This window comes from Solanum pennellii, chromosome 1 (assembly GCF_001406875.1).
Source record: "Solanum pennellii chromosome 1, SPENNV200".
In the NCBI taxonomy this organism is placed as follows: Eukaryota; Viridiplantae; Streptophyta; class Magnoliopsida; order Solanales; family Solanaceae; genus Solanum; species Solanum pennellii.
The window spans coordinates 103,921,859-103,944,564 of record NC_028637.1 but is presented as its reverse complement, the minus strand read 5'-3'; the positions used below and the strand labels follow the sequence as shown (position 1 = coordinate 103,944,564).

At 35.0% G+C, this 22,706-nt stretch overlaps 3 protein-coding genes across 7 annotated transcripts; 1 reads left to right on the top strand and 2 right to left on the bottom strand.

The window, feature by feature from the left end:
• Nucleotides 1-801: 801 nt before the first annotated feature.
• LOC107013477 (trimethylguanosine synthase) lies at nucleotides 802-7,961 on the bottom strand. The gene is made up of 9 exons (XM_015213383.2): nucleotides 7,771-7,961; nucleotides 7,451-7,694; nucleotides 6,339-6,474; nucleotides 4,606-4,697; nucleotides 3,829-3,952; nucleotides 3,701-3,752; nucleotides 1,649-2,019; nucleotides 1,494-1,569; nucleotides 802-1,176 (listed from the first exon to the last, which is right to left on the bottom strand). Exons 1-9 carry the CDS (start codon nucleotides 7,808-7,810, stop codon nucleotides 1,046-1,048), a joined length of 1,266 nt encoding a protein of 421 aa, XP_015068869.1. The 5' UTR covers nucleotides 7,811-7,961; the 3' UTR covers nucleotides 802-1,045.
• A 2,255-nt stretch (nucleotides 7,962-10,216) lies between these two features.
• Nucleotides 10,217-12,758, top strand: LOC107005039 (F-box/kelch-repeat protein At1g22040). Of its 5 annotated transcripts, XM_027918370.1 has the most exons (3): nucleotides 10,355-10,491; nucleotides 10,643-10,721; nucleotides 10,976-12,758. In XM_027918370.1, exon 3 carries the CDS (start codon nucleotides 11,104-11,106, stop codon nucleotides 12,529-12,531), a length of 1,428 nt encoding a protein of 475 aa, XP_027774171.1. In that variant the 5' UTR covers nucleotides 10,355-10,491; nucleotides 10,643-10,721; nucleotides 10,976-11,103; the 3' UTR covers nucleotides 12,532-12,758. The 5 variants fall into 5 exon arrangements, with proteins under 5 accessions (XP_015058996.1, XP_015059016.1, XP_027774171.1 ...); XM_015203510.2 differs by lacking the exons at nucleotides 10,355-10,491; nucleotides 10,643-10,721 and adding an exon at nucleotides 10,217-10,348; XM_015203530.2 differs by lacking the exons at nucleotides 10,355-10,491; nucleotides 10,643-10,721 and adding an exon at nucleotides 10,267-10,348 and having other exon boundaries at nucleotides 10,953-12,758.
• A 670-nt stretch (nucleotides 12,759-13,428) lies between these two features.
• On the bottom strand, nucleotides 13,429-21,683 carry LOC107005030 (BRASSINOSTEROID INSENSITIVE 1-associated receptor kinase 1-like). The gene is made up of 11 exons (XM_015203489.2): nucleotides 21,587-21,683; nucleotides 21,042-21,174; nucleotides 20,880-20,951; nucleotides 18,980-19,123; nucleotides 17,994-18,065; nucleotides 17,828-17,899; nucleotides 17,664-17,737; nucleotides 16,765-16,899; nucleotides 16,332-16,673; nucleotides 15,416-15,810; nucleotides 13,429-14,028 (listed from the first exon to the last, which is right to left on the bottom strand). The coding sequence occupies exons 1-11, from the start codon at nucleotides 21,681-21,683 to the stop codon at nucleotides 13,711-13,713; spliced, it is 1,854 nt and encodes a 617-aa protein (XP_015058975.1). The 3' UTR covers nucleotides 13,429-13,710.
• Between the last annotated feature and the right edge of the window lie 1,023 nt (nucleotides 21,684-22,706).

Sequence of the window (22,706 nt, the reverse complement as noted above, 5' to 3'; positions counted from 1 at the left end):
ATGTGTATGATAATGTCAGGATACTTTTTTTCTTGATTGGCCCTCACCAGTGAAGGTCAAACGAGGCCTGCCTGTATTTGTTTGCAGGACCACCATTGCAGTATTAACTCTCTTGGATTCTAACATGCTCAACATTTGGGGGCCGTTTGATAGGACGTATAAAATTCTTAAACACATTAAGTTAATGCGTTAGAATCAAACAGCTGATAGAAAATAATTTCAATGTAAAGGCCTAATACATGATTGATAAAGTAATTTTGATAGACAGTTGCTGTTCAAATTTGGAGAACTTTTACACATATTTTCAAGTATACATTACATTTATAGAATTTATCACTTGAAATATATCATTTCCTAGTCTCAATCAGTTGTAAAACCTTAGGCATGTTACAATTGAGATTATACTTGTAATTCCAATCAAAGAGATTATTTTAAGATAGAAAAGAGGCCTTGCTTAGCTATCAGTCAATGGAAGAATGAAGAGTTTAGAATTTGTGACAAATGCCTATAATAAAAAATTACACAAGCCATTTCATTTGTACAAACTTTTTTTGGTTTAACATAAAGTAGTTGTAAACAAAGCCCATAAACTGCAGAAAACAGCCCATGAACAAGTGGTCTAATATGTAAACTGGACTCCTGTTAGTAAACCAGACAAAGCGAATGCACGTCGAATTATTTACTAAACGAATTGAGTTATGACTCACATTTATCGAATTTGATCTATTAAAATGTTTTTTTTTTCTCCGTTGAGAATAATAGGAAACAATAAACCATAAAAATAAAAGTATAAAAAATTGGTTTGAATGGGACAAAGAAATCAGCATCAGTACTGGCATTGTTCACATGATGAGAGTTCAACAATTTTTGCACAACAGACCTTTTGGGTGAATGATGATAAAACCATAGGATTTAAAACAGAACTCTACCTAAATAGAAACCAAATGCCAAAAAACAACTTTTCTGTAATAAGTCTCTCTTTCACTCTTTCTTGTTCATGTAAATCAAAAACACAATATTTTTTGGTAATGGCCATTTCTCTTCTTCAACAACTATTTATAGGCCAAAATTCAGCTCTTTTCACTTTTGATATGCTTTCCAACACACTAACTGGTGACAAGTGTCCCATCACTGTTACTCTTTTGCTATCCAAGTCTATGCTGAAAGATGTCACCCCTGCTCAAAAAACGACGCATCTTAAATTGTCTCAAATTTTCAAAAAAAATACTTTAACTATAAGCGTTCTATTATTTTTAAATAAATTTTGAACTGATATTTTTGGGTTTGGCTACAATAACTGTGTTTCAATCCTACATAAATTAGAGTTGGCTATATTAATCTGTCACATCTACGTTGTATTTAAGATCATAATCAACCAACAATAACGTGCCCAGTACGACCTCACACGATATGACCTTTATTCTTACATTTATAGTATTTGTGATGAACTCTCTATCAACAAAAATATGTATTAAAACAATGTTCTAATATACCTTCCATCTTGGAGAGATGTTTCTTCACTTTACCAGCACAGCCTTGACAATGAAGTGACACTCTCATCACAACAACCTGCATAAATAAAAAAATAAAATAAAAATCAATTCTAAGAATATTAAAACATCATATTATAAAATAAATGTGTCCTAACCTGGAAGGAGTTATCTGAATAGGGTATTGAAGGAACAATTTTGCAACCATTTTCTTGATCTCTCTTAGACATTGCCAAAACAGAGGAACCAGCAGCAGCAGCAACAACATTTCTTGATCTCTTACTTATAGGCATTGAACCAAGTGTACGAGGTACATCACCTAACCTCGTACCCTTGTTAATCAATTTTGTATGTTCTTCCATCGACATTCTATGTCGCGGTGGCGGCGCAGGCACGATAACTGACCTTGAATCACAACTCAAACACACTGCAGTTGAGAATTGAGGATGGCACATAAATCCTCTCATTTTCTTGTATCCTCCTAATTTCTTGTAGTTCATTTTTCGTTTTACTATTTTCTTGTACTTACCTAAAAGATAGTCAAAAAATGAAGTTATAAAGAGAGTGGAGAAGAAATGCTTCTACTCTTAATGACTTTAGCAACCAGTGGGGCTTGCTAGTGGCAGAGTAGTATACTCCGCACTATTTCTACAATAAATTCCATCTTATATAGTGTGTAATTTATTATAGCAAGTTAGTTAGAGTACTATATTTATTAGGGTGTCATCAAATGTTTATTACTCCCTATGTTTGGATACGAAGGGGAAAAAATAATTCTCACATTTATTAGGATGATGATTAGCAGAGAAGATTTGTTACTGAATATATAATATGGTTTGAATTTGGATGGTCAAATGATGACAAAAGGGTCAAGATTTTTAAGAAAAAAACAGTACCAAGTGTACAACTGAACTGATCAGTGGCTTCAGAGATCGAAATTTTGTTGTTAATGGAGCCCAACATGATAGAACAGTACAAAAGTGCAAATTTCAGACCATTCCAAGCTTTTGATTCTTTTAGACTATTATGTTAACCTAAACTCCATGTCTGGTACTACTTTTCCCATCTAGCTAATTCGGATTAAAATACTCTTTAATAGCGAGATCTAAGTACTCGGATTTGAGCCTCTAATTAGAAGTGAAGTGCCCATATTAATTCATTGTCTTGCCTTTGGTAGTTTAACCTAGACACCCTTCTCTCTCATCTCAAGTACTAAAGCTTCCCCTTCCTCTAATGCTCAACTAATTGAACTTAGCTATCACATTAAATTGTAAAACCACCTACCTACATTCTATTATTTTTCTTCATTAATGCTTTCGAATGTTTTCCTAGTAATAGTGTCACATTTTCCATCTACTTTATTTTCTCAAAAACTGTAGAAATAATAACACCTCAGCGTGATTTTAATTACATAGTATGGAGTTTAGTAAAAGCTGCTGCAATTATATTTATTATTAAGTGATACCTAACATTATTGCAACCAAAATTAATGCATCACTTTCCTTCTTTACTGAGGGATTATTGGCATTGCAGAAAGCAGCAACTCCCAAAGTCAGAATACTAGTTCCTTTAGGTGGTCCTAAAGATATACGTGATAACAACCCATGCTTAAAAATTCATGTCCATGAATATCTATTAGTTGGTTTAAGATTAATACACACATCGTTTTCCTTTAACATATTTGTAACAAAACGGAGGATAATATAATTCTCCATTATCACAGAATTGTTATCCCTTATATCAAACGGCCCCTTACGACCATTCTTTCCATCTTCTAGCCAGGAGAAAAGGAATATACTTTTACAACAATAACATACCAGTAAAAATCTCACAAGTGAGGCCCCAGAAAAAAGATATCTACTATTGTACATAAAAAATAATGTTTCAAGTTCGGTAAGAATTTGGAGAGGAATTTCTCTAGACTTCATTAAAATGACAATTGGAGCCAACGCTTTTTTATGCTTCTTTTTCCACTAAAAAGCAAATCTGTAGCTTTATCTTCATTAGTCAGCTATACAACACTAAACCATCGCAACATGATGTTTTTAAACAGCAGGGTAAACTAGAGGTCACTAGTATCCATATGTACATACTGTTCTAATCTTGTATTAATAAAAACTTTGATGGATTAAGAGATGCATGGAAGTAACGAGTGTTGTTAGATTCTGTTTAGAGTTGAAACATGCTGACGTCTGAGAATGCAATGTCACCAAAATAAGCAGTTATGCTCTTCAACCTTCCATGAAGCATATTCTCTTCCATCTGCATAAGGAAGGAAGGAAGCTCTAGTATAACTGTATAACAGACAATGCTAGCACAACAAAGAGAAGAAGACTACCTCGACTTTCAAGGGGGGAGAAGACAACCAAGCGAGCTCTTCAACTTGCAGTAAGTCAACATTACGAGGCAAGTACATAATGATATTTGGAGCTACGCTTTGAGCAACTTGGAATAATGAATAACTGCACAATAAGTAACTTAAAGGGTCTCGTCAACAAAGCACACACTTGTCTTATTTGACAGAAATAAGGTGAATCTGAACTATATAGATAGAATTACACAACGGCAGAGCACAAGGAATGAAAACTCAGATTAATGATGAAACAAGAGATAAAAGAGTTGGTCTGATAAATCGTTGACAGAAGTTGAAGATCGGATTAATTATGTACTTCATCTAAATCCTCCTTTTCCCACCTAGACTCACTTCTCAACCTCACACTGGATCTGGGAAATTTTATATAAGTCAAAGCCTGACAATCAAGCTCTAGATAGCTTAATGATTCCTTTTAACTGTACCGGCCTTTTTGGCATATTTACATCTACAGAGAAGTTCTTGAGGTAATTTAAGACCAAAACTAAGGGGAAATGATATGAATGAAAAAAAAAAAGAAGTTACAGTTCTGAGGTATGCAGTTGATTTTCAGCCACACAAATAACCAACAATGGAAAAATATTCTTACATAGTGAAAACTGAAAAGAGAGTAGATATTGTACTTGCTAAATAATCCAAACGATGATGATTGATAGGTTTAATACACAACACAAGAAAGTAATTACCATATAGCATGAGCCAGAGTGACATATAAACAATTAGTTTACCAAATGCAGAACATACCCATTTTTTGGCTTCAGCAAGTCAAGAGTAAAAGATTCCTTTGTGCTATATGCCGGACCTCCCCATGGTGGTGAAAGAAATACTACGTTCCCCTAGTAAAAAGATGATGGCAACATTTAGGAAGAGAAACAGCAAAATAAAATTGCAAGGATTGAATAGGAGTCCCTCACGGGGCATTTTACATTTCTGTTTTCCTGAATTTTATGGACATGCAATACTGGAAAAACCTTGCAATGGCCTCATTTTTTTGAAATCGAAAAACCATTACTTTGCTGAGAACATATTCATTGGTGAAGGAGCAAACACACATAATCGATGATCCAATATGCAGCTATCCAACCCGTAAAGATCTAACATGCTTTAGTTTCACGCAACTCCAACACAAGTGGAACAATAGCATAACAAGAAGTAAAATCTATCACCCAGTAGTCGAAATTCCTCAAACAGTTTAAAACTTTAAGAAGATGAACTGATGTTCTTTAGTAAAGGTCAGAATTCTGCATTTATAAGTTCTATCTGCTACTTACGAAACAGGATACTATCTATCCTCAAAGTCTACGTGATTAAGGCAACTACTGTATACATCCAATGTCATATTATTTTATGCAACATAAGGCTGCTTCCAGCAATAAATAAGCAGAGGGTATCACAATAGTACATAGAACTTCAGGATCCTTCAAGTGACAGAAGTTAACAACCTTTTGTAGAGACAAATCTGTAATCGAACCATATATCTAACATGGAAACAACAATAGATAACCTCACTAGACAAAACACGATGCTGTGTCATTTACTTTCAAATGCCATGATGTACCAATCACTTGCAGAACAGCTTAGGGTTTAGCCTTGCCACAATTGTACGTTTTAAAAGACAGTTTGATAGACATAAATTTTCTTTTTTTGATAATCAAAAAAACACCGAGGGTCAAGAGGCACATGCTTCGATACTCGGTGGATAATTGCCTGCTCCTCTACCCTACTCCACTTAAATACCTTGTTATTGCCTACGGCAAAATTCAAATTTGTTGCTAGACATAAATTTCTTCAAATCATTTTGGTTTTCAAAATTGTAAAACTAGGTGCAGACATAATTTCTAACATGACGGAATACAATCTAAAGATACCAGAAATCAAAAATTTCATTAATCTGAGCCATGATTATCATTTTTGTAGAACCATATTTACAGCCAAGTTGTTATTCAAGCACTCAACTGCCAACAAGAAGCAGCAGTTACTTGGATCTCTAATTCAAGAGTTCCAAATCAGTAGTCATCATGTTTATGAAGACTGAAACAAAACTGTTTATAGATCTAAATACCAAATTGCCTGAAGCATGAAAACAGCCTCACTCGTGTCCATGGTTAAAGGCTTAACAAATTTGACAATTCCCAAACTGCACAATGCAGAAGTCTTAATGCTGCTATCAGCTAAATCTTGAAAACCACACACTGGTTTGTAAGATCTTAATATCGATGCAGCAAGAACCTTGTATCGAATGTGAAAATCATTAAAAGCTAAAAGCTGCTAGAGATAGAAGATTACTCTAACAAAGTGAAAGCATGAACCACCAATATAATATATGAGGCAACTAGTATTGGATAGGATCCAGGTTATCACTTCTACTGGCTTCACCTCGATAAAGAAATTATAGCTACTAACAGAGAGGACATATGCATTACCTACTATCAATCAATCAATTGATAGAGAGAGAGAGAGAGAGAGAGGAGATGTACCTTCAAGGACGAGGCCAATTGGAAAAAGTCTCCAACAATGAATTCGATATGATCTTCAACACCATATATCTTTGCATTTTCAAAAGCCAGTGCGATCTTTTTAGGATCAATATCAATAGCAATGACGTGATGACACCTATGTACGAGATCATGGACATCAGTCTACTGCTACTAATATAGATTGAAACATCAGAAATCAAAATGACAAGTTCTTGATTGACCCACAGCAGCAAAATTTACAATTTTATATTCCACTCAGTACACTATTCGGACAACAATATAAATGAGGTTCCACATACATTTCTGCACTAAGTTTATTTCTACAAGTTTCGCATATAAAAATTCATTGCCCGCTCTTTCATTTTAGATGTACAAGATGAGATTTCTTTGTCCTAATCCAAAGACAAACTGACAACTTACAACATGCAAGGCAAAAGAATTAGACCAAATCCAACTGCAAGGCGATACAGAAGGGAGATAAGTTGTGGTGATCACTGTTGCTGGTTTTTGCGACATGCTACTATATGAAGTTCAACACTGGGCTGAGAAAGCCAAAGTCTTGGCGGAGCAATGAAAGGGTGAGTTGATGGGTTCTCAATGTGGCAAAGAGAGTTGGAACAATAATAGTAACAAAAAATCCCTTTGGGATTCAACACTGCAACTTCTAACAATCATATCTACTATATGAACTCTTAAAAAGAGGAATATATCTTAGATTATGCAGTTATTATACAATTTACGGAGACAGTTTTGGCACATGGCAATGTTCCATTCCCAATTAAACGGAGTAAGGGAAAATCCTTTGCTCCTCTTAAACGATGGGAATATATACAAAGTAAGAAAATTTGAAGATAGTAAAATGCATTCAAAACTCAAAAGCAGGCCTAAAATGCATAGCATGGTTTAGTGTTTCTTTCTACTAATTCTTTGAGATTGTAGACATAAGCAATTAGACTAACACCTATGCTGTCACAGAAATTCACCTCTCTACAAGATTTACTCAATTTCTTCACAGAACTTCAACAAATCTTTCATAGAGAAATATAACAGTGCAAGAAAAAGGGAGTACTAAATAATGAACACAAAGAAATTCGTCAAGAAACACAACATACATAGTGGCAAACTGAATAGCATTGCCACCAACTCCAGTAAAACCATCAATGACGACACCACCGCCACAGCGGCTGGCATGCCTGAGGGCAATCTTCTCCGGTGTAACGGAAAACCAACCTTCTTCATCCATCTTAATGCCTTGGTCATATCTCAAAAAAAGATCATATCTTTGGACCCAATACTTCTTTACAAGTGGACTAACCCCTTCATCTTTCTTGGTTCTCCATTTTTCTTTGAATTTAACTGGAAAAAAAAACACAAAGATTCTCAAAAAAAGTACATAATGGCTTCAAGATTCAAAATTAGGGCAAATGGGTACCTCTTCTCTTGATAATCTTGCCTTTTCGTTTTCCAACCATTTTTTTTTGGGTGCTTCTCCTAACACCATACACGGATTGAAAATCTGGGAATCAAAGCTTTCAAAAGGAAATTACGCGGGATGATAATTATGGGATCCTTCAGTAGTAGATGAGTGGAAAAAAGAAAAATGGAACTATTTGTACTCTTGGACTTTGTAATTTTGAAATTTTAAGATTATATTTGTTTTCATATACAAACTATATAGGAAAAATTGTAGTATATAATTAGCAAACTATAAATTCAAATTAAATATTATGAACATAGTTTGGTTTAATTGTACCTTGTAGTAAATTATTGTTATTTTCGCCTTCCTTCTGGTGGAATCTCCTTCGTCACTCTCGTTTTGGTGGCAGTTTGGCTCGTCTTTCTCGCTTTTATACAAACACAAATGTATAAAATGTGTTTGTGTTGGTATAAAGCGAGAGGAAATTGTATATACACATATATTTTCGTTCTTCTCTCTCCTCTCTCATATCTCGTTCGTCACCCTCGTCTCTCTCGCTTATACAGACATAAAATAAATGTATAAATTATGTTTTTGTTTGTATAAAGCGAAAGAAAATTGCATATACACATGCAAATACATATATCTTCATCCTATACACTTATAATATACAATAGAAATATTCTTCTGTGCAGTTTTCTTTTGTCTTTCTCTTTTTTTTCGTTTTATAAAACACAAATTATACAAGTAATCATTTGTATATGTATACTGAAACATATTATATAACTGCTTTCTTTTATATGTGTATAACAAATTATACAACTGTTTTTTATATGTGTAGCAAAATATACATATATATGTTTACTATGAAACACAATTATGCAAAACAATAACTATAACATACAAATATGATTTTTATATTTACTATATGTGGAAGTTACTCAACTATAAATACTACGAAAAAAATAATTCTCAATTGATCATATTTTTTAAACAAAATGCTATAATTTTATGTGACAAGTTTATATTTTAAAGAGTTGTGAAATCACGATTTCATATACTTATCAATAATTTGGATTTTAAATGATTATCTCAAATTACATATTTAAATACTAATTTAAAATTATCACTCCATATCATATATTCAAACACAAGATAATTTTAACAAAACTTTTTTATAGACCAATTGAGTTTCACGTGTGAAGACGTTTTGAGGAAAAGTAATTCAACTTCGCCCTTCTACTTTTGATCATATTGATGTCATTGTATGTGTTTTAAGTTGAAGCTCCATCAAAATTAAATATAACTTTGAGATAATTTTTTAATGGTAAGCATATAATATAAGTTATAAATAATCCTATTTTTCAAAGTTATAAAATATATGGAAGAGGAATATTATTTACCCTTTTTCCTTTAACAAAAAGGCAAATCTATGATTAAGCCTTTTTTAAAAAAAAATTCCATTTATGTGTTAGCTCTATATATAGGTGATATCGGTAGTTTACTCAAAGAATTTATGCTACTTTACAAATAATTTGTAAGCAATGAACGATATATAATTATTTGCCTTGCTTTTAGAGGTGCAAAAGACATTATTTACCAGAATTTTTTTCGTTAATTTGTTTGTTTTATTTCAAAAAAAAATATTTTTAAAGATTAAAAAAAAAAATTTGTGAGCAAAATTCTACATTTAATATAAAGTAAATACTAGGTGATTTCTTCTAATTTATTTTGTCTTGATAAGTGGACCTATTTGATCTATATTGATGGTGGAAGTTGATACATGTATTTGTTAACTAGTCGAAGTATATCTAAATTAAACTAGATACTTTGATTATTAATATTGTCGTAATTTTTATGTCATATTAAAGTAATAATAAAAATATGTCGTTTTCATTACATTATTCTAACGAATGACGAACACCACCAAAGGAGCATTTTTCATCTATAGTACTTTTAGAACTACAATTTATTGATTTGCAACGAAAATATTGAAAGTAACGATTTTAGTAATATTAAATTAAGACGCAAATAATTGATTATTAATAAAAGGTAGGCCAATATAAATTACGAGGACGGCCGAACCACTAATCCATCTTTGTTTTTTACTCGATTTTGTTATACTTCTTTGTTTATATTTTTATATATATTAATAGTAAAACTTTAAAGCTTTAAGGATTCTTGTCTTAAATATAATGCAAAGTTCCACACTAAACAACTTAATAAAAAAAGAAAACGTAAAGTTTCTTCCAAGAACCAAATTGCAAATTAAATGTCGGTAACAAGTTATTTTAAGATAAGCCGTATGAATAACTTATCAAATTATTATATTATATATATTAAAACAAATTATTTTAAACATGATAATAATTAAAAAATAAAAATTTTATATCATCACTATTTATTTATATTCCTCGTACTCATTAGTGAAATTAAAATTATTCTGATTCAAACGGAACCGCGGTGGAAAAAAGGAAACATCATATGATATAATTTTTTGTTTTTTCATTAGTCTTATTAGTGTCACAGGCTCACCGCAAGCGTTGTCTCTATTACAGAGCCAATGAAGCAATGGCTGTAGAACACAGAAAAGGTAACAATTTTGAGACTTCTTTCACTTCGGGACCCTTTAGTCTTATAACCCAACCCAACCCCACCCCACCACTCCTTCAAAGCTCATGGGCAAAGCCCTAATGATGAGTTTTCGCCTTTAACTTTTTCTTCATCTTTGAATAGGTAACTGTTCTTACTTATGGTAATTTTCAGATTTCCTTTGTGGGTTTTGATGTATGGATAGGATCCTTAAACCCCTTTTCAATTTGGGTGTTGTGGGGCTTTTGGGGATTCTATTGTGAAATATTCAATTTTGAGGTTTTTACTTGTTTAGGTACACCTTTTTTGTTTGTTGGGTAACTGTGAAAATCTGGAGGAATTTGTTGATGAATTGATGAGTATATGTTGTGCTAGTAAGTTCCCCCGTTTTTCTGTGTTATCAGTGAAGATTTGTGTTGTTTCATCTTGAAATTTCAATTTCTTGCAATTCATATGCTTTTATGTATTGTAAGTTGTAACCTGTGATTAGGAGATCGTTTCCTTAAGAGCTTGTTATTCCGATTAATTACTTTTCAGTTGGCCTAGTTTGAATTTAGTCTCAGTTGATCTTTTTCCTCTTTTCTTTTTCCCCTTTATGATATTAGCTGAATGGTTTTGCGGTTTTTAGTTGGAGGTACGCACTGAATTGATGTGTGGCTAGCTGGATTTTACGGGTTTGGGGCATTTTAGTAGAAGGCATGCACTGAATTGGTAGGTGCAGATTATCAAGGTTGCAGCATAATAGGGGAAAGACTAATGGGTGGCATATTGAGTCGGAGTAACCACAACTCTAATGTGGGGGATCTTATTGAGGGCTCCCAAAGTGCATCATGCAAGAGACAAAGGACATCAGATAGCTTCTGGGAGCATAGTCCACGATTAATTCCAAGCCTGCCTGATGAAATATCTATTCAAATCCTCGCCAGACTTCCTAGAACACACCACTTAAATGCAAAATTAGTTTCGGCGAGCTGGAAAGCTGCTATTATGAGTCCAGAACTTTATAGGTGTAGAAAAGAACTTGGAACAACCGAAGAGTGGCTCTATCTTTTGACAAAGACTGAAGGTGATAAGTTTTTGTGGTATGCTTTTGATCCGATCTCCATGAGATGGCAAAAGTTGCCACCAATGCCGGCAATTGCGGTCAATGATGAACCTAGAAGTGGTTTATCTGGACTTTGGGTATGGAACATGGCAGGTTCAAGTATGAGAATTGCTGATGCCATAAGGGGTTGGCTTGGAAGGAAAAGTGCTCTGGATCAAGTTCCATTTTGTGGTTGTGCTATTGGAGCTGTTGATGGATGCCTCTATGCCCTTGGGGGATTCTTCAGAGCTGCAGCCATGAGATCTGTCTGGCGATATGACCCCATTGTAAATGCTTGGAATGAAGTAAGTCCCATGTCTACTGCAAGAGCTTATTGCAAGACAGGTGTCTTGAATGGAAAGCTTTATGTAGTAGGAGGTGTTACTCGGGATCGTGGGGGACTTACTCCCCTTCAATCTGCAGAAGTATTTAATCCTCATACTGGTATCTGGTCTGAAGTCCCAAGCATGCCATTTTCAAAAGCTCAGATGCTACCCACTGCTTTTCTAGCTGATCTACTCAAGCCTATAGCTACAGGGATGACGTCTTATCGCGGTAAACTATATGTTCCTCAAAGTTTGTATTGCTGGCCTTTTTTTGTTGATGTTGGAGGAGAGGTTTACGATCCCGAAACAAATGCATGGGTTGAAATGCCACTTGGCATGGGAGATGGCTGGCCTGCTAGGCAGGCAGGAACAAAGTTGAGTGTCACTGTTGAAGGAGAGTTGTATGCACTGGATCCCTCTAGTACTCTAGATAGTGCTAGAATAAAAGTTTATGATCATCAAGATGACACTTGGAAGGTGATTGAAGGAGATATACCTATTAATGACAATTCAGAGTCTCCTTATCTTCTTGCTGGTTTTCTTGGAAAGCTCCATGTGATCACTAAAGATGCAAATCACAATATCATGGTCATGCAGGCTGATAAGCAAAATCATTCAGCTCCTTCTCCATCAACCTCAGCAAACTCTTTACAAAAAAACCTACACGAAGTTCCAGAGCCGGTTTTAGGATCTGAAGCAAATATGTGGAGAGTTGTTGCTTTGAGAAGCGGTGGATCTGCAGAGCTGGTTAGCTGCCAAATCCTTGATGTATAGTTATGTCACACAAGGTTGCTATTCCCCTTGTTTTGATATTGCCTTTCTGTTTTTCCCCTCAGTTAATACAACTAGTTAGTTTTTTACTTGAAGCTTGAGTCTTGAGGAAATAGCAACACTGTTAATATTGCGACCTCCAAACATTTATATTACATGTATCATAAATTTGGCTAAAGTATGTTGTGAGATTTCTGTGCATGTCTGATAAAAGAGGCAATAGATTTCAATCCTGGTGTGAACTTCTTCCTTCCTTCTTACCTAAGAGCTCTGATTCCGCTTAAATAAAAGCAGCTCTTCTTCCTTACTCTTTCGAGTAAGCATTTACATGTTTGTGGTCAACAAAGTTGATGATTAGGTACTTGTTTTATAATCTGCCGATTAGAAAAACAAAAAACTTAAATTTACGATTGGAAGCTACTATGGCGGATGAATTACTGTTTTTGTCAATCATCTGTTCGTTGTGACTTGTGAGTTACTTGGAAGATGGCATAACCACTTTGCTGAGGAAAGATCGTAGAGGTAATTCCGCAACCACCATACAGCTGATGCATATATTCCATATATTTTTTTTTTTGCAGGAATGGAATCTAACTATGAATTAACAAAAAGGAAAGAAATATGTGGTGCAGAATATTGTGATTGTGGTTGCATTGCACACTCAAGACTGTTTTATGAACTATATATGTATAATTATTTGTAATGATATCATTGTTCTATTTGCCTTAATGATACACAGATGATTTGTTGAACTCTGATGTTTTCTGCATATGAGATATCTGAACCGTTGCAAGTTTTACTTCCCCTTATCTGACATTCACCAAGACCTTTTCTTTGAAACACACAACTCACCAGGTGACTAGAGTGACGTGTTTATTTGCCGAACAAACAATTACTATCTGATGCACCCATAAAGAAATATTACATTTGTGCTTCCACAGCCATTCTTGCTGTGGATTAACTTCCACATTCAATCCTTTAATTGACCCAGAGTAAACTATAGACATTCAGATGTCATCAAAATTCCTGACATACAATATAATCTTAAAAAAAGAAAAAGAAAAAGAGAGTATGAAAAAGAAGGAAAATAAATATGCACAAAGATGAAAATTGGCTATTACAAATACAAAGGATTTCCCTTGAAAGAGTCCTATATGTGCTGCTGGAAGAATAGCTGAAAGATCATCTTGGCCCTGATAACTCATCGGGTCGTAGATTATAAGTGGAATCTGCAATAATCCAATCAGTGTGAGGATGGTGAGCATGGTTGAAGTCTTGGCGGAACATCTCTTCCTTCTGCCATTCTTCCCACCTCTCGGCAAGGCCATCACCTTCAAGCATTCTGACCACTTCCGACATCTTTGGACGTTCCATAGGAGAGCTCTGTGTGCAGAGCAGAGCTACCTGAATAAGCTGTTTCACCTCTTCTTCATTATAATTACCCTGAAGATCTGCATCTACTAATGTTTCATACTTCTCGTCCTTTAGAAGTCCCTTGACCTGAAATTTTAACACAAGTTTTGAGGTCAGATAAGGTACATAACCATATTTTTCACATGACTGCCATTTCTTAAAAAGAAATCAGTGTATGCAGACTTCCCTCATCATGTCAACAAATAATTAATTTCATCATTAAAATAAGAAAGAATTCACCATACAAGTTGTTGAGATTTTTTATAAGCAGCCCTATGAGGAGATTTTTTATAAGCAGCCCTATAGGGAGACTGAAAAGACAGAAAACCAGAGAGCATGATTCTCTGTGCTCATATTTGAACCATATTGAATTTCCAAGTTCAGATAGTCACTTTATTTACTTTCCATGTTCGGATAGTCACTTGTCTTGCAATTTTCGATACTTCAATTTACTTCAAGCATAGTGAAAGAGTTGACCATCTTCTGCACTCCCAAGACCTAAAGGGTGGGTTCCCTTTCTAGAGGATCCTCCCTAAGAAGTCCCCTCTGGATAAGTGTATCCGCTATCTCGCCTACTCTCCGATGCAAATACAGAGAAATAGCTTAGCAATTCCATACAAAGGGGAAAAAAGAGAGTTTTATCTGCACGGAAGGCCACAGTCAATTTGGCATGGAAGAAGTATCTAAATCTTCTGATATAGCAATATGGTGCTTTTGCTAACCAAAGGGAAAAAAGAATTAACACTAAAAAGCAATTCCAGAACAATCTGCTACTAAACGATAATGAAAGTGATCCACCCTGACCATACAGCTAATGCAACAACTGTTTTCGCAAGATAGTTAAGTAAGTTCTAGAAAAAGAAACAAAAAGATTACACGAAGAATGTGCACAAATACAAGTCCCAGGAATCAAATTATTTTGGAAATATGAATGTTCCGTATGATGTAGTATCAAATATGACAGGGGGTCAATATAAAACATTTTACTTTAAACAGAACTACAGCCCTGATACTTGAGTAAAGAACAAAGAGAGTTATGACTGTGTGTAACATAAAACGAAGATTTCTCATCGATGGAAGAGGATATAAAACGAGAATATGGGATGTGGGTAAAGTACAGGGGTAAGGAAGGGATAACAGAACAGGAATGGGATTGGGAATATCAGAGGAAAAGGCAGGAGAAGAGAAGGGACATGACAATGTCTTATTTGCCAGTCCTAATTTGTAGTGGTGGGTCTACAAATCAGCTTTTTCATCATGTTGAGTGCAGCAATGACAGTGTTCTGCTTATAGGGAGATAGATGCATGCAGGAAAGTGGGATCCTCTCACCCGTGCTCACTTCCATGTTTGAAGTCAGTTGCACGACAAAAACTAGCAATTGTAACGAGTATAAAGTTTCAACTAATAAAGAAAAGAGAAAAAAAAAAGCTAGAGAGTAGAACAACTAGAGCATGTAGGTTAGTAAATCCTTACCCAATCTAGCAACATGACATCATCATCATTTGCAAGTCGAGCAAGATCAAATGCCCTTTGCCCAGTTATGAGCTCTAGAAGCATAACTCCATAGCCAAACACATCAGTTTTCTCTGAAGATTTACCCGTGGATAAATACTCGGGGGCGATATGCCCAATTGTACCACGTACAGCAGTAGTAACATGAGTATCCTTGTAGTCCATGAGTTTGGCTAACCCAAAATCCCCAACAACTGCTTCATACTCCTCATCCAACAATATATTTGCAGCTTTGACATCACGGTGGATGATCTTAGGGTCGCAATGATCATGCAAATAAGCAAGGCCTCTTGCAGATCCAAGTGCTATACACTTCCTTATAGGCCAGCCAAGTGGTGGATCTGATTCTGGCCGCTCTACAAGAAAAAACAAATCACCATAAGGACAAGTTCAAGATGTCAAGTTAACTAATGCAAGTTCCCATTTTAGCTTGAATGGAATTTAATTAATTGATATATTGTGGTTCATACATCAATGAAGATTACTTCCCATATCTGACATTATGAATTCAGAACATAAAACTTGAACGGAAATCTTAATGTTTGGTAGGACATCAAGGATAGCGACGCTTTTGAAATTGCTTGATAGACCACGGGTAAAATCACAAAGAAGAACAACTTCTTACTAGGGGATTGAATATTCTAAACTATAACAAACTAACTCCTAATACAACCACGATAATATTCAATTATGCCAAGTTTACACAATGATGTACACACTGCAGTAACTTCTCCAAATTACTTATATTACCAGACAATAACTTAAAAGTTAAAAAAAGAGTTATCATTTTTCAGTTTTTTCAAGAGCTTGATCTGATGTATTTCAACTCAATGGAGCAAAGAAAAAGAAGGATGGAAAATCCAAGACTAAGAGATACCTCTCAAGCGTGAAGCAACACTTCCATTTGCCATGTATGGATAAACAAGCAACCGTTCAGTTGCTGTCATGCAAAAGCCCCATAAACGAAGTAGATTTCGATGCACGGCCATACTAATCATTTCAACTTCTGTCTGAAACTGTAACTCTCCGCCTTGAGTACGCTCCTCTTTTAATCTTTTAACAGCAACTAAAGAGCCATCAGCCAGCCTGCCCTTGTAAACCTTGCCAAATCCTCCTCTTCCAAGTATATTTTTGTTGCTAAAATTGTCAGTTGCAACTTGTAATTCGCGCAAGGAGAACCTCTTGAGTTGTCCAAGATGAACTTCTGGATCCTCCTCAGCTGCAAAGAATGTAAAATTGCAAGAACTCATTAAATTAAAATTAAATTTGAAAACAAAAACTAATTCAGATGTTTGATTAAGGCCTCCCACCTGGAACATCAAAGAAGTGGTCTTCCGGTTTCCTTCGACGCCACCAAGCAAGCAAAATCGCAGGAGCTGCAAACAGAAGAGCAGCCCCTGCAGCAACACCGCCAGCAATCGCCCCGGTTGCACTGTTTCCCACACCTAGGAATTTCCAAATTTAAGTTTTAATTCCCTTTTTTTGATGGACGACAAAAACGTAGCACAGGTAGTTCAAAAAATTTTGAGAGAAAGGGATATGATAGTTTCACCATTTACACTCACACTGAGGAATATGTTGTAAAGCTAAAGTGCTAACAAAATAGAAAAGATGCAGAAATAGGAAAAGATCCTTCAGTTTATTTATAACAATACGGTACTTGTTTGTTATTCGGCCTTTTGGTGGTGTTGATTTATGTACAGTACTCAGAGATGGCAAGGATACATTTTGACAGCATTCATGGTCAATGAGAATTGCACAGCACGGAGATTTTTCCCCCGCATGTTGCTGGTAAATGCACTGAAACTAATTTCTCACCAAAGCTTTGATACCATGTGAGAAATAAGACCCATGGGGAAAGAATTGAGAGAATGCATGACAATAAATTCTGAAGTTTGGGTCCTTTTATAGTCACGATATTCAATGCATACAGTTGCATTTCCTGATGTAGGACACTTCTATCCACTCTTCAATATCACTTGTACGTCTAATCTATTTATTCAAACCTATCAAACATTAGATAACCCCAAAATCACCTGTAAATTTATATCACATACACTACTAGAAGTCATTATAATGTGCAAATCAATAGCTTGTAAAAGAAAGATCTTGTTACGGTTTAGTCTCTTCGCCAAAAGCAGTCAATTTGGGGAGGGGGGGAGGGGGTTGCAGTGTCTTAACCCATAAAACATAAATTATTTTAACAAACCTGGAGAAGTGGGTGTTGGAGTAATAGGTGGAGGTGGAGAAACTGGAGGAGTTTCCAATGGATTATTAGCAAAACTGAAATATAGACAGACATTCAGATGTAAGAATTTCCTTATTCACGATTCCAGTGACAGAACTTAAATCAAACTTAGTGCTTTCACAGACCTGATAGGAGTAAAAAGCGAGAAGGAACCATTGACTGGAACAGGTCCTGTTAATTTATTGTTTGACAAATCACTGCATTGCGAGGAATGAACATTAGTACCTAAGAATTAGAAAATACTGAGGGCGAAAAAAGCACATGATTAAAAAAGTGCAGCTTTATACTTACAGCACTTGAAGTGAAGTGACTGTGGTTAAAAGCACCGGAATTTGTCCAGTCAAACTGTTATTGTTAAGCCTCCTTCAATTTAGCAAAAAATAAATTATTAACAATACGAAAAAAAAAGTTTGATCAAGCTTAAACAGACAGAACTCGACTACATCAGCCCATGTGAACCTTGTAGTAAATACTGACTAATGAAGAAGAAATACTAGAATTAGAAGATGCTAAAAAATTCATGCTCAATATGTAAGAAAGCTTCCTGACACTATCAACAGGTTAAGATTTATGTTTGTATATACGATCTTCACAAGTATCTAGTTTTCAGAGTTTAGGGTAATAACAAGAATAGCATGTAAATTTTTTATCCTGTTGAACAGCACCCCGATGAGCCTTTATAGAGAGCAGCAACCACTTAAATTTTACCTAGCCTTTTGCAAGCCTATATAAGGGAATCAGGAACAATGACTGCCAAGTATGATGGACAAATTTTATTGTCAAGTACTGATGTTGGACACACAATGAGCATGTCTATGTCTAACTTTCAGTATATTGTTTGAATTTTCAGACATGCATGTCCTGCACTTTGGACACCCTAAGACATCAACTTTGGGTACTTCTATGAGCTGCTTCAGGTTTTTCTTCTTCCGCCTCCTCTTCCTCTCTCTCTCTCTCTCTTTATGAATAATTTAAGCCACAGAGACAATTATGATGCTGTCTCATTGGTAATAATACTCCACGTGTTTGAATTTTTTTTATCTTCATGTCTGTCACTTGGCCAATAAGGAGCAAAGTCTATCCTTATTATCCAAATAACTAAACAAGAGAAATAGTACTACAGAGTACAGAGCCACTAACATGTTCTAAAATAAAAGGTAGCATTTCTTGACTAAGCAAAATCTTCAGAAAATAAAAGCTCACGGCTTAAGAAATTACTCAGCCAAGCAAAAGAAAAAAAAACATATAGAAGAGGAAGAAGGATGTGTAGCCCATACAGGAAACGTAGTTTCTGAAGCTTGCCCAATGTGTCGGGGATTGGACCAACTAACTTGTTCAGGTAAAGATCCAAGCTCACCAAATTCGTCAAATTCCCCAGTTCATAAGGAATTCTTCCACTTATATTATTACTATAAAGTTCCCTGCAATTAGGAAAAAGAGGTCGTAAGCAAATCAGTTCTAAAACTTACAGACCACACAATCTGTAAAAATAAAGGGCTATACAATAGTCATCACATAGCTATGTAACACATTAAAAATTAATAAGTGCACCCACAAGCTACACTTTTGAGAGAAAAGAAAAGGAGGTTCAAATGTGTTTAAATTGTCAATGGGAAAATCTGGGGCAGAGGGATTCTGTCCATGGAAATAGTATTTCATTACTGCTTACCGCATCTTCACTCACTCATCTTGCTACCTCGGACAAAAATAATTCGAGTCAAATCTTATTGCAATTTGAAAGGACCATACAACTTCTAAGCTATTCCACATAATACTGCTTTTCCAATCTATAGATATGATTATCAGCATGATATACGAAACATAGAAGTCGCTGAACTAATTTGAAAGTAGTATAATTAACTCTCAAATTAGCAAGCAAGAAATGAAGCTATATGTAGAAGGTTTCAAGTATTTTATGTTCAAAGGAATCACCAGCATATGTATCTGTTAAGATCAGTTTAAACAGAAGCAGAGAGTTTTTTATGATCCACTCTCATCGGCCCACCAATTCAAAAGTGCACAAGAAATTAAAATTAATTTAACAACTGTGAAATTCAAAGCACAATCACGCCACATTTCTTATGAATTAACTCACAGAAATTAAGCCCAAAAAAGTTAAAGAAATGACTCAGGTTCAAATCACTTGATGGCAAAATACATTAGGTAAATTCTTTCCATCTGCTATTTGCCTAAGCCTTGGTAGACAGAGTTAAACGGTTCATGTGTTGGTGGGAGATATCAAGTATCCGGTGGAATAATCGAGGTGCACACAAGCTAACATGGACACAACCATCATTTAAAAAAAATAATTAAAGAAATGGTTCATTGGCATGAGAATTTGGAAAAAATGTAAATTACTAATACCAGAAACTCATAGCCTAATAGTGCATAAATGGAACATGACAAATAGAACGTCTGTCTCCTGTCAAATAAATCCACTCCTTCCCAGTGCTTGGACTAAATAGTAAAAGTATATGGAAACTGGGACTACCAGTGCAGTAACTCAATTCTTGAATGTTGCAAACTTTGCCATTTAAGGAGGAAGTACCATGTAGATTTGGACATATTAATAGGCGAAGTACATCATCTCATTAAGGGAATATGTAGGTATATCCACTAGAAACGTTATACCTCTAGAAAAACAAGATGAACATTTTTGTTTAATTTGGGGTTTGGTATCATGTCCGTGGAGAAAACCGAAGTTCGCTGACAAGTTCAATAAATGACGATGTATCTTATCGTACCCACTCAATGCACAAAAAGAATCAGTATAACATAATAGGAAATGCTACTTAACATATCATAATTTCTCAACCAGAAGAATAGAACATAAGGATTGTCAGGATTGAATATAATTAAAAGCTGCTGGTGAAAATTGAATGAAGAAATTAACTCTTTCAGTTTCATATTTCCAGTCCTTGAGTGAGAGTCATTCATGATCTGTGAATAGATTTGCTGGGTCCTAATAACAGCTATGCACTAACTTTAATTTTCTTGACACCTATTTAGGATTATTTTGACCTTATCCAACGACAAACAACTCAAGGTACACAAACATTAGTGACTAAACATAGGTATGTGGATACATATATGACATTCGTATAGCGACAAATTATAAATAAAACTAAAAGTTAAGGAAACAAAAAACCAGTTCAATTATCACAAAAGGTAACTTACAAGTATTGCAAATTCGAGAGTTGACCAAGCTGGGGAACGAGTTGACCCGACAAATTTGCATTTCCAAGATCACTGCATGTAAGACAAATGGAGCTAAAATTGGTAAAAATGAACCCCGTAGCATGAAACATCAGGGAGATACCTAGGTTTTCAGTAGCTTACACTCTAGTTACGCTATTCTCACTGTTGCAGGTCACATGAAACCAAGTACAAGGATTGACAAGGGTCGGATCCCAACTTTGTAAAACATTGTTAGGATCAGCCAAGGTTGTCTTCAGCGCATTCAACGCATCACCTGTCTTACATGAAGTGATTAACAATCAGTAATTATCTTGTCCTCGCACCTCCTTAGTAAACGAATACTGTAATCAGTAATAGTTCAGCACTTTCTTAAAGCTGTTTCTTTACTAAAATTACCTCTTTATTGGTTAGAATACTAAATAGCTACTTTCCTGGCATTAGTTATACTCAAACTGATTTTTTTTTTCTTCCACCATCCCCAACAGCCCAAACACACAATGATTAGCAAAATTAAGCTCCTAATAGTATTAGTTAACTACAGTTCAACTGTTTAATGCAATGAATGTAGAGTTTAAGTTCAATTGTTAAACAATCAATGATTCAAGCAAATTAGGAACAGAAAGAGTCAACATCTTTTAACTTAATTGAAAGCAACCAAACTAAAAATGTGAAGTTCAAGAACAGACCTTCAGTGTTGCCACATACAGGAACCAGCAACAGCCCAATTAAGCAAAGAAAAACTGAAGCAGACCCCAAGATCCCCAAGACCCATTGATCCATCATCCCACCTAATCTCTTCACCACAACCCCACTTGCTAAAAACCTAGATTTTACTCATTACAATCTTCACATACTAACTCCACATCTCCAATAAGTCAAAAAAAATAATCAAAACCCCAATCCAAGAAAATGAATGCCTTCAAATCTGAAATACCAAAAGTAGCAGAAAACAGTATAACACAACAGCAAAAGGGATCAAGAAACGATTTTTTCAATTTTCTTGAATTTTCTTGGAGAATTGAAAAAAAATGGCAGATAAATCAGAGTAGATTGAAACTGTAATAGTGGATTTTGTTAAAGTTGAAACTTATGGAATGAAGAGTAAAATTGGACGGTTTAAGGTGAAGAATGGTAGTAGTCGTCGTTACAGAGGAAGAGAGAGAGATGTTTGGTCAAAGGTTGTGCTTTCGCAGTTGTCTATTCTATTTAGGAAATAAACTTAATTAGTGCTGTTTCGGTTAACATTTTTATGCATTTCTTTATTTCAGTTGCTAAATTTTGACATGTTTTTTTCTATTTGAAAACTATTTTAAATTGTTTAGACTTTGAGACTCACTTAATAGAAAGTTAGTTTCTTATTTTGCATAGGGAGAAAAAAACATAATATGTAGAACTCTCACCCCTACTCATTTATTTAATTAGTATTGTAGCAAAGTCTATTCTTCTAAGAAATTTGGGTTAGTAATTTTAAAAAATGGGAGAGATAAATGATCATATACGATGAAATGAAAGTTGCTTTTAGAGTATGTAAAATAAGAATATATTGTTGAGGTTTAAAAATATATTTTATAAAGTGATAATTAAATTAATAATATTGTATAAAGGGAGAGTTCATCGGGCAACAAAACCTTCACATTTAGAAGATGAATATAGCGGACATGAAGATGCTTAAGTGGGTGTGAGCTATATTGAGAGAGAGAAATGACTAGGAATGAAATCATATCGAACATGGTGAGAGTGGCCTCCACGGTGAAAAGGTGAGGGAACGGAGATTGAAATGGTTCGTGCAAGTGAAGAAGAGGAACA